This window comes from Hemitrygon akajei, chromosome 5 (genome assembly GCF_048418815.1).
Source record: "Hemitrygon akajei chromosome 5, sHemAka1.3, whole genome shotgun sequence".
NCBI lineage: Eukaryota > Metazoa > Chordata > Chondrichthyes > Myliobatiformes > Dasyatidae > Hemitrygon > Hemitrygon akajei.
This window is the reverse complement of record NC_133128.1, coordinates 183,303,758-183,321,801: the sequence shown is the minus strand read 5'-3', so window position 1 is coordinate 183,321,801 and position 18,044 is coordinate 183,303,758. Positions and strand designations below refer to the sequence as shown.

Genomic DNA, 18,044 nt, shown 5'->3' with positions numbered 1-18,044 from the left:
CTGTTAACTTGGTGTTTTTTTTTTCAAATACATAGTTTTATTCAAAGTTAGTTTCTAAATTTGCCATAAGTGAAATTTGTAAAATAACCCAGAAAACCTAGTTTAAAATGTGTCTAAATGCTGTAACCAAATTACCTCAGTAAAAACAATTGGCTGAAAGTCAATCACATTGATCTAAACTTCAAAAGCATTGTACATTGCCCCACGTCTATAGTACAGCATGTGCACAGAACTATCAAGGAGGGGGTGACTTTATGCAGTTGAGTTACATTTTTGGAGTGTTACATTAGAGGAAGAATAGTCCATCACTTCTCCACATTTTATGTGAAAATTCATCTATACTATTGTAAATTGTGGATTTAATCACTTTGTAGAAATTATTGTTTTATATCGTAATTCAAATCTCTCAAAAAAAATTTAAAGCATCTAGTGGATGAAACCAGGCATATTTAATGAATGTCAACATAGAAAATGGCTAGGGAACAGAATAACATCCCACAGGCATCAACTGCAAATCATTTATTTGTAAAATAATCAGAACATTGTAACTTGTGATTTAATCCTCAGCTGTAGAATCAAGAACCAAAACATAAATTGGGTTTTTAGCGGCTTTAAAGTCTGCTTTCTCCACCTGCATTTTATGACTGTCTCTTTGCTTAGGCCTCAACCTCACATTTACTTCCAGAAACGTGCTCAACTAACGTGGCAGTTGGCAGTCAAATATCATTATGGATTCAAACCTTACTTTTGACTCCAAAGACTAGTTTAATATCAAGGCAGATAAGATGGTGAATATAGATTCCAAAGCAGCTAAAAGTGGATAATATTTGACCTTTCTGCTTAGCATGTCAATACTTCAGTCAAGATGACATATGTTACACCAGAATAACATCATCACTATTTTTTCCCGTTCCTGTCTGCACTGTAACCAAAAGTTTTTTAAAAAAGAACCTTACATTTTTTTCTAGTCTGTCAAATGCTGATGAGCAAAATACTTCATAAACTCTTTCCATCTAATTTAGGTGCATTTGTTTTGATTTGAAGACTCAGTTTGTCAACATTATATCTGTCATTGGGTTTTAAACAGAAATTTTAGTATACTCTGGAATACGCTTTTTTTTTGGTACGAGCATAGTGACTTAAGAATATCCTAGCATTGCATATGAAAGAATGCACCCACACTTTTGGATTCTTCCCCTTCCCTGTGTATGGATGGAAGATTATATATAGATATCAAATATGCAGTGACCATTGTAACATCAATTGTACATTATTGAACCATTAAGTATTGCCTGTATGCAGCATGACAATGCAACAACAGGGTTATGATCTATTCATTGTTATTTAAAAGGGGCAACTTTTAGGCCACCGTCAGGGAGTTTGTGGTGTGGTTTCCAGCTAAACAATAGTTTAAAAAGATCACCCTCCCCATCTCCTCCCTGATGTCTGCTCTCCACCTGATCACACAATTTCCCTTCCAAAGAACTGCTAAACCTGCTCCCTTTGCAGTCCCTGCTGATGAGAACCTGATGGCAGAAAGCTCCCTGTGCAGTTTTTCTCATGCATGGCCTTTTCTACCATATTCAATGACTTGGGAGTGCGCTTGACAGAATAGTGCCATTTGGAGACTTACATACAGCATTTATACACATTTTCAGGCCACATTACAACTCCTAGGCTTATTATTCTGCCCGTGTATAGATCTGAATATGGGTGCATATTGCTCAGGATTGGTCAAGACATCTTCAAGGAGCAGTGCCTCAGGAAAGTGGCACTATTGGTTAAGCACTGCCACCACCCAGGACATTACCTATTCTCATTGTTACCATCAGGAAGCCTGAAGGCACACACTTAGCGACTCAGAAACAGCTTCTTCCCCTCTGCCATATGATTTCTAAATGGACATTGAATGAATGAACACTACATCACTTCTTTTTATTTCTGCTTTTGCATTACTTATTGTAATGTAACCATTTAATATACATATATATGCTTACTATAATTCAGTTTCATAATTATCGTGTATTGTATTACTGCCGCAAAGTGAACAAATATCAGGACATATGCTGGTAATATTAAATCTGATTCTGATACTGATCCAGAATACAACATTGGGGCCAATTTCAAATATTGTCTAAATCACTTCATTTTTTATTACACTGAAGAATAATAGTGTGCTGGAATCAGTTCATAGCCAGTTTAACCATTCTGTCAGGTTTCGATTCAAGCTCAGCTTCAGGTTGGAATAGTCAATAATTGAATTAGAACAAATTCAGATGAAGAACTGTACAACAAATTTTCAAAACAGTTTATGTACTACTTAACAATATTTTTCTTTACTAATCGTTAGATAGCAGAAAAGCAATTGCAGAACATAATGGAGCACAAAATGAAAAAGAGGAAAGATTTGGGAAAAAGAATAAAAAGTGATCCTTCTAAAGTGACTTTCCATTGCAGTACCTGTAGCAGACTTGTTTGTACAGGAAAAGATATTCAAGTAATTGAAAACATGCACCATGTGAATGTTACAGATGACTTCAAGTAAGGTTCATTAAAACTTTTAATAGCTTTACATGAATGCATAATTTTCCATTTAAAATGTGTTTTCTCAAAGCCACTCTGAAGTCAAACACAATTTTTTAATTTTTTCCTTCATTAAATATTATATTTGATGTAAAATTTCATTCTGGCAGTGGCCATTCTTTAAATGTATTTATAAATCTAGTTTGTAATTCCATACTTGTCTGTTTTAATTTCAGATTTTCTTGCTTATTCTATTTATAACATATAAAAGTTTTGAAATATGGTTCAATATTTACATTTTCAATGTAAATCAAAATAGTTACTTACCAAAGTCAATCAGGTTCATCATCATAATGATTATGTGCTGTGTCATATAGCCATGATTGTTCTTTGCACATCTTTTTACAGAATTGGTTTGCCATTGCCTTCAACTGGGCTGTATCTTTGCAAGATGGGTGGACCCAGGCATTAAAAATAGTCTTCAGAGATTGTCTACCTGTCAGTGGTTGCATAACCAGGACATGGGATATGTATGCACTGGCTTTGGGTGGGGGGGGGGGGGGGATCTAAGCAGATGCTACACCTTGCCCAAAGGTGTCCTGCAGGTTCATTGAGGAAGGAATGCCTTATACTTCCTTTGGTAGAGAAATGTTTCCATCCCACCATCCTTATTGGGGTGTCATTTTTATAATATTATAGCCATTGTGAGTCATGAAATTTTTGAATCTTAAACCCTCAGTTCAGCAAGGATAAAACTCTTGGTAAAAATAATGTTCTGTATATACTTCTTCACTTCAAAACTGACTTAGAAGACAAATTCATTATTTATTGTTTGATATTAAAATATTTTGTCAAATATTCCACAAAATATTTTAATAGCGAACGTTTTAATGCTCTTCTTACTGCTTGGCACAATTAATGTAATGCCAGCAAAGTTGTGTGCTTTGACTAAAGTGATAAAATTTATTTCTTTCAGTCTTAAATATAAATTTAATTACCTATCTGTCATTGCAGAGATTTGTATGGAGTGCGAGAAAATCAGTCCTTGCAAGAGAAATGTCTTGATTACCAAACAAATCAAGAGATTTATTGCAGGAGCTGTGGTCAGGTAAATGAAATTTAATTTGATTTTAACAAGATCAATTGATAACTGCTTAGTTGCTCAACAAAGTCTTAACGTATTTCTGCTTTTTTTATTTCAAAGTCTTGGGGAACAATGATGGTTCATCGTGGAGTGGATTTACCTTGCTTGTCAATCAGATATTTTGCTGTATGTATCAACGAGAAGAATTCTGAAAAAAGTACCTATAAAAAATGGAGGGACGTTCCCTTCAGGCTACCTAATTTTGACTATGTCAAGTATGTTGAAAGCCACAGATAATATTTCTAATAGCACTTTCTAATGTCATTTAAATATTGACACATTTTGCATTTGCTTTAAACTAAATATCCATTAACAATTATATAAATTGTGATCAGAATAAGGAAATATATTGGCCCCATGGTCTTCTTGATTTAATTTCCTTTCATTGCTAGCAATGCAACAAATGTTTAAATGTCTGCACTTACATGGTACTTGTAAAATATTTCAATGCTGTAAATTGTATTCTGACTTACTTAAATATAGCACAATCATGGGCTGAAAATGCAGTCTAGAAATCATTAAAAGACTTAATACTCGCCCTATGACACTGAAGTTAACTAGACCTAAAATCGGCTTCTAATCGGATGCACAGGCTTCATTTACTTGCAGCCAATAGATAATGCCCAGTGTTCCCAGAATAGTACACTTGGGGTTTTATATAAAAAACTGTTATAAACTCCAAGATACCCAAGTCATGAGCAGCAAAAATTTGTCTGCTTCTAGTTTAACTGAGTGATGAATGAGTGTTCGTGTCACCGGAATGAGCATCTTGTGTATGAGGATGGGAGGCGGGGGGGGGGGGGGGGGGGGGGGAGGGGGGGGGAGGGGAGGGGAGGGTGGTGCAGGATTATAAACCTTCAGAACAAAGAGTGTCTGCCTGAGTGAGACTTACGATTGTGAAATATTGAAATAGCTTATCTAGGGGAGTAAATGATTGGTATGGAAATATGATAATCTGCAGTTGTTTCAGCTTATTCTCTGAGGAGATTAATGTATCTTATGAGAATGAAAATTAAATATGTTGTGATTAAAAGAGGTATCTTTTTTGATGAAGTTTTGTTTTTTCTTTCTTGGAGTCAACGTGCAATGAAATACTAATGATCTAAGTTTTTTTTATCGACTACAGCATAACAACATCTTCAACATCTTTCATTCCTTGCTTGTTGAGGGTCAATGAATATGAAAGTAGTCACAAAGGGTAGCCAGTGTAAAATACTTTAAATTATAATCACAAAATTATATATAAATGCCACTAAGCAGTGTTGTCTGAAAGCTGTACACGCATCAGACCTAGGTCAGAGATTACTAAAACTTCACTTGATCAGCTGAATAGGTGCTGCGGTGACGAGAACAGATCAGTGTCTGGTGTCTGTGAAGAATCTTTTCACAGCATGATATAATGTTTGGGGCCGTAAAGAAAGCTTTTGGCATATTGAGTACAGGAGATGGAATGTTATGTTGAAGTTGTATAAGGTGCTCATGTTGAAGTATTGTGTGCATTTTTGGGTCACCTACCAAAATGGAAAGATGTAAATAAGATTAAAAGATTGCAGAGAAAATTTATAAGAATGTTGCCAGTCTGGAGGACCTGAGTTATAGGAAAGATTGAATATGTTAGGACTTTATTTAGAACATAGAAGATTGAGGAAGATATGGTAGAGGTATACAAAGTTATAATTGAATAGGTTAGGACTTTATTCCTTAAAACATAGAAGATTGAGAGGAGATTTGATAGAGGTATATAACATTATGAGGAGTATAGATAGGGAAAATGCAAGCTAGCTTTTTCCATTGCGGTTGGGTGGGATTACAATCAGAGGTGATGGGTTAAGGGTAAAAATGGAAAGTTTAAGGGGAACATGAGAGGCAACTTTTCCACTCAGAGGGTCTTAAGAGTATGGAATAAGCCGCCTGCGCAAGTGGTGCATTGAAGTCAATTTCAATGTTTAAGAGAAGTTTGGATAGGTAGGGGTATGGAGGGCTACTGTCCCAGTGTGGGTAGTTGGGAGTAGGCAATTTAAATATTTTGAAACGGCCTGTTTCTGGGCTATTCTCTTCTATGACTAATACTCTCCATCTCTCAAGAAGCTTAACGCCATCCAAAACAAAGCGATTTTCTCTGGAAGTCTGTTAACCAACCAAAACGTCCATCACCCGTGGACATTGGCTGCAGAATGTATGGCTACAGCCAGCATGTTATTCCAATAGCATTTTCCAAATTTGCAATTTTCACCTTCAAGAAGGATAAGGGAGCAGACTCCTTGGGAAACCACTAAGACAAACAGCGTCACTTCAACGTTGTGTCTAAAACTTGGAAATCCTTACCCAACAGCATCATTAGAGAACAACTGGAAGAACAGTTGCAGTTCAGAAGAGCTTATCACCACCTACCCCAGGACAATCAGGCAAAGGTAACAATTACTGGCCTTGTCAGAAAATCTGGGTCTAAATTCTGCAGCTCCCTAGACAAAAGAACCATGAGAGATGATCTACAGTATTCTTTCAGGGATGTTAGGAATGGGTCTAGCTGGTGATGGCCACCTCCTGAAAATGTATTTTAAACAAGACAATTGTTCCAACTGCAATCTAAGACAATAGTGATCTTCTCTGTATTTATCATCATCATCAACATGTTTGATGCAGGTGATCATGATTGTTCTTGGCAAATTTTTCTACAAAAGTGGTTTGCTATTGCCCACTGGGTGGTGTCTTTACAAAACTGGTGACCACAGCCATTATCAATAATCTTCAAAGATTGCCTGGCATCAGTGGTCATATAACCAGGACTTGATATGCATCAGCTGCTCCTATGGCTTCAAGTGACCCTGATTGGGTGGGGCGTGTGACAAAGTAGGTGCTACATGTTGCCCAAGAGTAACCTGCTGGCTAGCGGAGGAAAGGAACACCTTACACACCTCCTTTGTAGAGAAGTATCTTGCCCTGCCACCCTGTATTAAATGGTGTTGAATCTCCAGTGGAAATGGACTGTAGTTAATATGATTCCAGAGGTGGGATGGAGAAATGTAGTCTTTCCCAGGGGTATTCTGAGAGTTAAAAGAAGAACACTTTCTATAATGCGTACTTCTGTAATCTCCAAGTCAAGCCAAGTCAACTTTTGTTGTCATTTCGACCATAACTGCTGGTACAGTGCATAGTAAAAATGAGACAACATTTTTCAGGACCATGGTGTTACATGACACAGTACAAAAACTAGACTGAACTACGTAATAAAAAACAACACAGAGAAAGCTACACTAGACTACAGACCTACACTGGAATGCATAAAGTGCACAAAAACAGTGCAGGCATTACAATAAATAATAAACAGGACAGTAGGGCAGTAAGGTGTCAGTCCAGGCTTCGGGTATTGAGGAGTCTGATAGCTTGGGGGAAGAAACTGATAGATAGTCTGGTCGTGAGAGCCCGAATGCTTTGGAGCCTCTTCATGAGTGAAGCATTCCCATTGCTAATTTATTTTGTAATTCATTCACTGGGTAAATATTGTCCATTTCTAAATCTACATCTCTGGGCGAAATATCATCTTTGTGCAAAGTGGATAAAAATGTTAATGATCAAAAACAATATAAACGTGCAACAAATAGCAGCATGCAGCTTCTCCCTTGCCTCAAGCAACACCTTTTCATTCAAGAGTATTCACATAACACCGTTTCCTCTTTGATAACATCAGTGTGCAACCATATAACCATATATAACAATCACAGCACAGAAACAGGCCATCTCAGCCCTCCTAATCCGTGCCGAACTCTTAATCTCACCTAGTCCCACCTACCCGCACTCAGCCCATAACCCTCCACTCCTTTCCTGTCCATATACCTATCCAATTTTACCTTAAATGACACAACTGAACTGGCCTCTACTACTTCTACAGGAAGCTCATTCCACACAGCTATCACTCTCTGAGTAAAGAAATGCCCCCTCGTGTTTCCCTTAAACTTTTGCCCCCTAACTCTCAAATTATGTCCTCTCGTTTGAATCTCCCCTACCCTCAATGGAAACAGCCTATTCACGTCAACTCTATCTATCCCTCTCAAAATTTTAAATACCTCGATCAAATCCCCCCTTAACCTTCTACGCTCCAATGAATAGAGACCTAACTTGTTCAACCTTTCTCTGTAACTTAAGTGCTGAAACCCAGGTAACATCCTAGTAAATCCTCTGCACTCTCTCTAATTTATTGATATCTTTCCTATAATTCGGTGACCAGAACTGTACACAATATTCCAAATTTGGCCTTACCAATGCCTTGTACAATTTTAACATTACATCCCAACTTCTGTACTCAATGCTCTGATTTATAAAGGCCAGCGTTCCAAAAGCCTTCTTCACCACCCTATCTACATGAGACTCCACCTTCAGGGAACTATGCACTGTTATTCCTAGATCTCTCTGTTCCACTGCATTCCTCAATGCCCTACCATTTACCCTGTATGTTCTATTTGGATTATTCCTGCCAAAATGTAGAACCTCACACTTCTCAGCATTAAACTCCATCTGCCAACGTTCAGCCCATTCTTCTAACCGGCATAAATCTCCCTGCAAGCTTTGAAAACCCACCTCATTATCCACAACACCTCCTACCTTAGTATCATCGGCATACTTACTAATCCAATTTACCACCCCATCATCCAGATCATTTATGTATATTACAAACAACATTGGGCCCAAAACCGATCCCTGAGGCACCCCGCTAGTCACCGGCCTCCATCCCGATAAACAATTATCCACCACTACTCTCTGGCATCTCCCATCTAGCCACTGTTGAATCCATTTTATTACTCCAGCATTAATACCTAATGACTGAACCTTCTTAACTAACCTTCCATGTGGAACTTTGTCAAAGGCCTTGCTGAAGTCCATATAGACTACATCCACTGCCTTACCCTCGTCAACATTCCTCGTACCTTCTTCAAAAAATTCAATAAGTTTTGTCAAACATGACCTTCCACACACAAATTCATGCTAGCTACTCCTAATCAGATCCTGTCTATCCAGATAATTATAAATACTATCTCTAAGAATACTTTCCATTAATTTACCCACCACTGATGTCAAACAGACAACCAGTATGATAAAAATCAGGATTTACTCATAATAGAGCTCTCAGCCTCGGGTTTCAGGAAAATCTTGGATGCACTTAAAACAAGAAGCGGTCAGTATGCAGTATTAAACACTAATGCCACAAATCTGTCTTTGAGACCAGCCTTTGAATAAGAAGTGGAGTAATATATAATCTGATGAGGTAAGCATGCCTGCCTGCTTTAACTCCTGTCCTTGCGCTATTGTAAGGGACAAGCTGGAGGAATAACACCTTATATTCCATCTGAGCAGATCCCTACCTGATGGCATGGATATTCGATTTCCCCTTCTGGTAAAATTCCCTCCCCCTCCCCTCCTCTTCTGTTACCCACTCTTGCCTATTACCACCCCGGGTGCCCCGCCTCCCCTTTCATCACTCTCTTCTGTTAGATTCTTTCCTCTCCCTTTATCTTTCCTACCCAATTACCTTCACCTCTCACCTTCTAGCTATCCTCCTTCCTCCCCTCTCCCCTCTTTATTCTGACATCTTCCCCATTCCTTTTCAGTCCTGAAGGAGAGTGTCAGCTCAGAACATCCATGAGTTCCCCCAGCATTTTGTGTGCATTGCTTTGGATTTGCAGCATCTGCAGAATGCGTTATAGATTTTCACTGGCACCTTCCCAAGCTGCAAATTCAAAGTGTTGATTTTTAATATTCACCTCTGCAATACCACCAATTCCAATATTCATTAATGTTTTTCGAGACCAGTTTCTCATTCTTTTTTGTAATACTCCCATGTCATTTGTACCTATCAGCTCAGCTGTACTCACTAAGGTAATGGAGGAAAGCCAGTCAGTGGTGTAGTGGCATCCGCACTGGACTTAATGGCGAGTGGTTCCGGGTTCAAATCCAGCCGCTCCTTGCACACTTTCCATCTGTGCTGGGTTAAGCACCGAACTAGCAACTGGACATTGTAAAAAACAGACAAACGCTGAAGAATAGCCAGGTTGCGACCCGATGTGCCTCAAGGTGCGGAAAGGAACAACAATAATGTAGGACACCTCATGAGGAATTCTCCTCCGCACAGATAGACTTAACACCAAGGTCTATAATTGTTTCACTGTGAAAGAAATGGATTGGTGCCTGTCATAAACACAGCAAATTTAGTACTGTGGACATTGCTGCGAAATGCAATGGATCGACAAAGACTTGAATACAAACTTAGTCTCATAGACATGACTTTTCAAGTGTGGTGGGTAGGAAAATGAATTGCTTGTTTCCAAAGTGATTAATAATACCCCAGAAACTTGAATTGGTTTTACGTAGCTGTTCATTGCTTCTGGAAAATCTTATTTTTAAGATGTTGCTGGGAGAAATTAATGCATGAAGACATTTAGTGAATCCGTCCTTGGGCAGTCTCAGTCCAACAAACCCGTAACATTGATCTGCAGCAGGAAAATCTAAAGAGGATATCTTTGAACAATTCCCAGAACAAGTGGGCTTCAGTTCCTTACTTTCTTGCTATAATTCAGATTCACCATGGTCTGAAACCTTCCCTGCCCCCAATCCTCATTCCCCAGCCAGTAGCTCCCAATCCTCTCTTGGCTGTTCTTGCTCACAGATTTCCCATTTACATTCCCCCATTAATCATCCTTTAATCAAGTCTGTGCATATGATTTCATCTTCCGCAACACTGATGTGTACCTCAAGATTTATTCCGAGGGAGTATAATTATCAATCCCAAGAAGCAAAAATAACCTCCTGTACACAATACAAAAGGCAATCTGTATGAAACAAACACGTTAAATGCTGTTAGATCTCAGCAGGTTCGGATTAAATCTGTGGATAGAGAAACAGTTAACATATCAGGTCTGGGACCCTTCATTTCTTTCCGCTGATCTGCTGTTTTTTTAAGCGTTATCTGTTCTTGTTTTAGATTGCCGAATTGCAATATCCTGCTCTCTAGTCCCTCGTCACCAATATGATTGCAGACACGATTCAGATGGTTCACCTTGACTTACCAAACTCACAACACCCAGAGTGCCAATCACAGAACTTTGCTGCCACTGGATATAATTAACTGATCCTTGTGGTGACTCTCCACCACCATCAGCATCTGCCATCCATGCATTCCCCACCCTCACCCGGACATGCCTCTTTCCTTTGCATCCTCCAATAGAGCACGTTAAGGAAAGATGGGACTTTTGTACAAGGCCGATTCAGTAATGCCCAGCACCCACATTTAAGCAACAGATTCATAACCAAAAGAGTCACTGGAACATCACAGAGCAACAGTTCAATGTGTTCCTGTGAATGTTTAGGTCACTGTGTCCTCTAGTTGGAGAATGAATCATCAACTCAAGACTCAGAGTTGAGAATTATTGTTGCTGTGAATGCTTTAGCAAAAGGAAGGAGAAAGTACTGCACACTACGTGTTTCATGAATTGAGGTGTTTTTCTGTCAAATTTCCAGCATTCATAATAATTGCTTAAGACTATTCGGGATTGTAGTAGCTGAAAAACAGTATGGAAGAGATTTGTCAAGCCTCAGTGCTGTCAACTGCAATGTTTCAATTGTATGTTTCCATATTGCCCATCAAATCTGTGCCAGCTCACAGAACAATCCCACATCCCTGCTAATTCCCCTGTGATCTATTATTCTGCCTGTTTCCATCCACCCACGTGGAAAGTAATTTGCAGTCATAAATATATGTCCCAACCTTTATGCTGATGGAAATTGGGAGGAAACTGCGGTATTGGAGGAGACCCACACAGTCACAGGAAGAGTGTGTAAACTCCACACAACTGCCCCTGAGGCCAGGATAGAAACCAAGTTGTTCAACTGTGAGGAAGCATCTCATTTAGCATAGAACCTTGTTATGATGAGGAAAAATATATATAAATTATATGAATGTAGAAAGTTTTTGTTTGTTGGGAAAGGAAATCACTTTTATTTACTAAGTGGCGCAATCTATGCTCCAAGTCAGCAAGCAACTTCCAAGCCAACTGGCGCATGCAGGTGAGTCAAGAAAGACACAGGAAGGCGTCCGCTCCTGCCCCAACAGGCGGTGATCCCTGCCCCATCTGCAATCGTATCTGCGCTTCGGACTTCGGCCTCAGAAGTCATATGCGTGCCCACAGACGTTGACTGTGCAACACATCCGTCTTCCTCGGACTTCGAGAGACTACTACTACTACCTTTCACAAACCAAATATATGTTTAATTACTGTTTTTTCATTTATTGAGATAAAATGCAGAAGAGGCTCTTCCTTTCCTTCGGGCCGTGACAACCAGCAATCGCCTAATTTAATCCTAGGCTAATCAAGGAGCAATTTACAATGACCAATTAACTGACCAACCAGTATGTCCTTGGAGTGTGGGAGGAAACCGGAGCATGCAGAGGAAAGCCATGTGGTCACAGGAGAACAGGCAAACAGAAAGTAACTCAGAAAATACATAGCTTGAGTGGGTGATGGTTGGGTAGAGTTGTTCTCTGATATTTGCATACAAAATCCTTACTGGCGGCAGTGGGAATTGAACCATTTCACCTGTACTGTAAAACACTGTGCTTAACACTACACTGCTGTGCCACCTACAGCCGTTGAACTATTCTTCAAGATTAGTTCACTCTATATTAGAAACATAGAAAACCTACGGCACGATACAGGCCCTTCGACTCACAAAGTTGTGCCGATCACGTCCCTAACTTAGAAATTACTAAGCCTACCTATAGCCTTCTATTTTACTAAGCTCCATGTACCTAGCAAAAAGCCTCTTAAAAGATCCTATCCTATCTGCCTGCACCACCGTTGTCAGCAGCACATTCCACGCACTCACCACTGAGTAAAAAACTTACCCCGACATCTCCTCTGTACCTACTCCCCAGCACCTTAAACCTGTGTCCTCTTGTGGCAACCATTTCAGCCCTGGGAAAAAGCCTCTGACTATTCACATGATCAATGCTTCTCATCATCTTATACATATCAGGTCACCTCTCATCCTCCTTCGCTCCAAGGAGAAAAGGCCCAGTTCACTTAACCTATTCTCATAAGGCATGCTCCCCAATCCAGGCAATGTCCTTGAAAATCTCCTCTACACCTTTTCTATGGCTTCCACATCCTTCCTGTAATGAGGCAACCAGAACTGAGCAGAGTACTCCAAGTGGGGTCTGACCAAGGTCCTATATAGCTGCAACATTACCTCTCAGCTCCTAAATTCAATTCCATGATTGATGAAGGCCAATATGCCATATGCCTTCTTAACCACAGAGTCAACCTGTGCAGCTAATTTGAGCATCCATGGACTCAGACCCCAAGATCCCTCTGATCCTCCACACTGCCAAGAGTTTTACCATTAATACTATATTCTGTCATCATATTTGACCTACCAAAATGAACCACTTCACACTTAGCTGGGTTGAACTCCATCTGCCACTTCTCAGCCCAGTTTTGCATCCTATCAATGTCCCGATGTAACTTCTGACAGCCCTCCACACTATCCACAACATCCCCAACCTTTGTGTCATCAGCAAACTTACTAACCTATCCCTCTACTTCCTCATCCAGGTCATTTATAAAAATCATGAAGAACAGATCCTTGAGGCACTCCACTGGTGACCGACCTCCATGCAGAATATGACCCATCTACAACCACTCTTTGCCTTCTGTGGGCAAGCCAGTTCTGGATCCACAAAGCAATGTCCTCTTGGATCCCATGCCTCCTTACTTTCTCAGTAAGCCTTGCATGGGGAACCTTATCAAATGTCTTGCTGAAATCCATATACACTACATCTACTGCTCTACCTTCATCAATGTATTTAGTCACATCCTCAAAAAATTCAATCAGGCTCGTAAGGCACAACCTGCCCTTTACAAAGCCATGCTGACTACTCCTAATCATATTATACGTCTCCAAATGTTCAAAAATCCTGCCTCTCAGGATCTTCTCCATCAACTTACCAACGACTGAGGTAAGACTCACTGGTTGCTGAGAAGGGTGACAGCCAATCTCTTCTCTGCAAGGCCTGTTAAAATACATTGTGCTAAGTGACCTGATAAGTAGTTTTAATGACATTAGTTTCAAGATAAATACAATTTAGGACAGCTGGAGACCTTGTTTTGTGGATATAATATGCAGAGCACAAAAATACTGCATCTCTGGTGTTACCTATTGGCTGCAACGAAGAGTGTGCAGAAACAGAGGCAACTGGGAATTTGCGTTCATATATTTTGTTGGTGTATGGACATTTTGAAAGAGTAGTTACTGTAAGAGCCCCAGGGTCTATGTTGCTCATTAGCAAGTACGAGATGGAAAGAAAATTCAAAAATCTGATGCACAAAGGGACCTGGGAGTCCTACTGCAAGATTCCCTATAGGTTAATTTACAGGTTGAGTTGATGGTGAGGAAAGCAAATGCAACGTTAGCATTCATTTCGAGAGAATATAAAAGCAAGGATGTAATGTTGAGGCTTTATAAGGCACTGGTGAGGCCTCATTTAGAGTATTGTGAGCAGTTTTGGGCTCCTTATCTAAGAAAGGATGTGCTAACAATGGACTTGGTTCAAAAGAATTACACAAAAATTATTCCAGGATTGAGAGACTTATCATATAAGGAGCATTTGATGCTCTAGATCTGTACTCATTGGAGTTCAGAAAAATGAGGGGGGATCCTATTGAAACCTACTGAATTTTGAAAGGCTTCGATAGAGTGGATGTGGAGAGGCTGTTTCCTGTGATGGAGGAGTCTCTAAGACCAGGGGGCACAGCCTCAGAATAGAGGGGCGTCCTTTTAGAACGGAGATGAGGGGGAATTTCTTTAGCCAGAGAGTGGAATTCATTGCCACAGATGGCTGTGGAGGTTAATTCTTTGGGGATATTTAAGGCAGAGGTTGATAGATTCTTGATCAGTTAGGGTATGAAGGGTTATGAGAAGAGGGTAGCAGATTAGGGCTGAAAAGGAAATGGATCAGCCGTGATGAAATGGTGAAGCAGACCCAAAGGGCCAAATGGTCTACTTCAGCTCCTATATCTTATGGTCTTATGGTACTGTACTCTGTATCACAATGATCCTCTGGGAATTCAGCCAGTTCCAAGTCCATGGCACTGAAGAAGGTTCAGTAAGGGATCTAGGGAATTTTTATAGTTTGAGGAGCATACAGATATCCCTGCAGACACAGACATGATTCCAGAATTGTATGTTGTTTCTGTGGTTCAAGGATTAAGGATGTCACTGCATGGCCGGAGGGCACTTTGAATGGTGAAGATGAGTAACGAGAGGTTGTGATCCATATCAATAGCAGGGATAGAAAAAGAATGAAACTCCGCAGACAAAGTTAGAAAATAGGTTAAAAAGTAGGACCTGAATGAATTTAACCTCTGGATCATTACAAGTGCCAAGTGCTAGTGTGTGCTGAAATAGGAAGAGAGAAGATGAGTGTGTGACTGGAGTGAAGGCTTTAGATTTCTGAATGTTCATGAAGAATTGGGACCATTTCTGGGGCATGTGGCATCTCCACAAACCAAGTAGATTGCACCTGAATAGGAAACAACTTTAGACTGTTTTAGATTTGGCATGATGGAATGAGAGAGGATAAATTAATTATGTCATAGTAATATATCCCCATTGTCTTAAATTTGCCTTACAAGGTGCAAAACGAAAGACTGTGTGGCGTGCCACTCCTCACACAGACAGTAGGTGGCCGTTGACTCACAAGGAGTTCATCCGCCCCTTTGACAGGTTTTGTTTTTAGTCGTGCTGGGTGCCTACACACCCTCCTCCCTGGTTAACCGAAGTGCCCAGGGGGTATGCCAGTTGAGTCGCTGACAACCCAACCCGAGACAGGTAGTATTGGGCTATGTGGTACCAGTAGCAAGGCAAGGCTCCCTAGGCCTGAGTCAACGTAAGAAAGAGGAAGAAAGAATGTATTCCCAAGAAATAAGTTTAATGATGAGGGATGTGGGCCTGAAACTAGAGTCCTAAACTTAAATAAAGTCAGTTACAATAGTATAAAGACCAAGTTGGCTAAAGTAGATTAAGCATGATGGTAGACGAACATGATGCCAGATATTAAAGGTCTCAGGTAAGTCATATTCTGGTAAGAAGGAATAGCTTTATGCCAGGAAAGCACCTCCCATGGACACATAAAAGATTGCAAATACTGTAAACTGAAGCAAAATAAAACCTGTGGGAACAGGTGATGGCCAACCTTCAAGTGTTAAAAAAGAGGGGAAAGAGGAGGGCTGAGGATGGTTACCTGAGCCCCTTCCCTTCACTATGTTGCCCCTGTTACCCCTTCCCCCACTGAATCCTGCCTACTATTAATACCACTTTGCTCCAGTTCCAACTGCTGCCAGGTTTTCAACATCCTCTTCATACCCACCTACTTGATGACAAGCGTTCTATCCTCAGCAGAGGTGTCACCTTTGTACTTCTGTGACCACATCCCAGTGAGCTCCAAGCCCATCAGAATTTCACTATCTTCTATCACCTGGACCTTTTCATATCTAATTGCTGATGCAATGTCAACATCCTCAACTTCGTCACTCCCCTCATCTACTCCAACCCAAAATTCCAACTCAGACTGGCACTCAATCAAAGCTCTCAGAGTGGCATCAACGGCCCATGGCAGCCCAAATGGTAGCACTAACCAGAGACTGGCACAGCTGCTTAAAGCTGATGAGAAGGTGTTTCAGAAGGGGATTGGTAAACTCAAAGACACAAAGGCCAGAACTGAACTGAATGAAAGAGCAACACCGAGATTCCATAAAGCACGTCCAGTGCCTTACACATTACGTCCTAATGTGGATCCTGCACTGCAGAGCTTGAAGGCATCTGGAATTCTCTTCAAGTTAGAGTGGAATGATTGGGCCATGCCCATTGTACAGGTGATCAAGAAAGGGAAGGCCGGCGCCATTTGCATATGTGGGGATTTCAAGGTGAACATCAGTCCGGTGCTGTGCACTGTGCAGATTCCCCTGTCATGGATAAAAGACATTTTTGAATCTTTGGCAGGCCAGGAGAGGTCTTCAAAGATTGACTTGTCACAAGCCTATCTGCAATTGGAGATTGAGGAGTCAAGCAAGAAGTTCCTCACAATCTTCTCATCTTTGGCATCACATCGGCCCCAGCAATTAGGCAAAGAGCAATGGACCAAATGCTCCAAGATATCCTAGGAACAAAATGTTACTTTTATGACATCATCATGACCGGCAAAAATGATTAAGTAGACCTCCAGAACCTTGGTAAAGTGCTTACCAGGCTGAGAGAGTATGGTCTGAGTGCAGAGAGAGATTTCTGAGATTTCAAGAATGAAATCTCATGTTATGGACAAGTCATTGACAAGCACGGCTTAATAAGTCACAGGAGAAGACTGAAGCAGTGCTACAGGTACCCAAACCGGAAAATGTGTCACAACTCAGGTCATACTTGGGCCTTGTAAACTACACCCACCTGTTTCTCCCAAACGTTGCTACAGTGCTGTATCCAATGAACACACTATTACAGACAGGAACAAAGTGGGAATAGTCAGAGAGATGTGAAAGAGCATTCAAGAAAGCAAAGAGACTAATAACATCCGAGGAACTGCTCGCCCATGATGACCCATCCCTGCCCATCAGACTGGCGTGTGATGCTTCCCCTTATGGTTTTGAAGCCATTTTGTCACACATTATGAAAGACGGATCTGAATGTCTGATTGCACTTGCTTCAAGATCACTGACAAGTGCAGAACGCAACTACGCACAGATCGACTGAGAGGTCCTTAGTCTAGCATTGGGGAAAAGTCTAGTATGGGGACGGCCACTACCTCTATGGACAAAAGTTTACTCTAGTGACAGCTTACCAGCTTCTTGTGGCCATTTTCAATCCCAGGAAGGGAATTCCAGTGATGACTGCTACCTGGCTACAACATCGGGCACGATTCCTAGGAGCCCATTCTTATCACATAGAGTTCAAAGGTTTCAAACAACACAGCAACACTGATGGTTTGTCACATCTTCCACTATTGGCAACTGAAGAAGAAAAGTCTTCATACTGTGACCCAGCAGAAGTGTTCAACACCGCATTGGTGGATCAGTTGCCAGTAACAAATTCCAAACGACAAAGGGAAACAAGGAATGACCTGACATTGTCAAAAGTCTATGAAATCACCATGCATGTATCTCTAGCTCATTGGTACCCTATGTTTCCAGAGTCCTCAGTGAGACGAGTCCAACTGTTGATAGGTCAAAGAATGCTGATGTGTGGAGCTCATGTTGTCGTTCCCTCTCAACTGCACAACAGTGTGTTAGAAAACCCGCATGAAGGACACCTGGATGCAGTCAAGATGGAGAATCCCACCAGG

At 40.7% G+C, this 18,044-nt stretch overlaps 1 protein-coding gene across 1 annotated transcript in view; it reads left to right on the top strand.

Annotated features, from left to right (window-relative positions):
• Positions 1 to 4,445, top strand: part of ifih1 (interferon induced with helicase C domain 1) — a 117,831-nt gene extending 113,386 nt beyond the window's left edge. Inside the window, exons 14-16 of the mRNA XM_073047417.1 lie at positions 2,351 to 2,541; positions 3,538 to 3,631; positions 3,728 to 4,445. Of these exons, the coding sequence (XP_072903518.1) occupies positions 2,351 to 2,541; positions 3,538 to 3,631; positions 3,728 to 3,904 (462 nt within the window). The 3' untranslated portion in view covers positions 3,905 to 4,445. The remainder of the gene's footprint in view (positions 1 to 2,350; positions 2,542 to 3,537; positions 3,632 to 3,727) is intronic.
• The last annotated feature ends 13,599 nt before the right edge of the window (positions 4,446 to 18,044 follow it).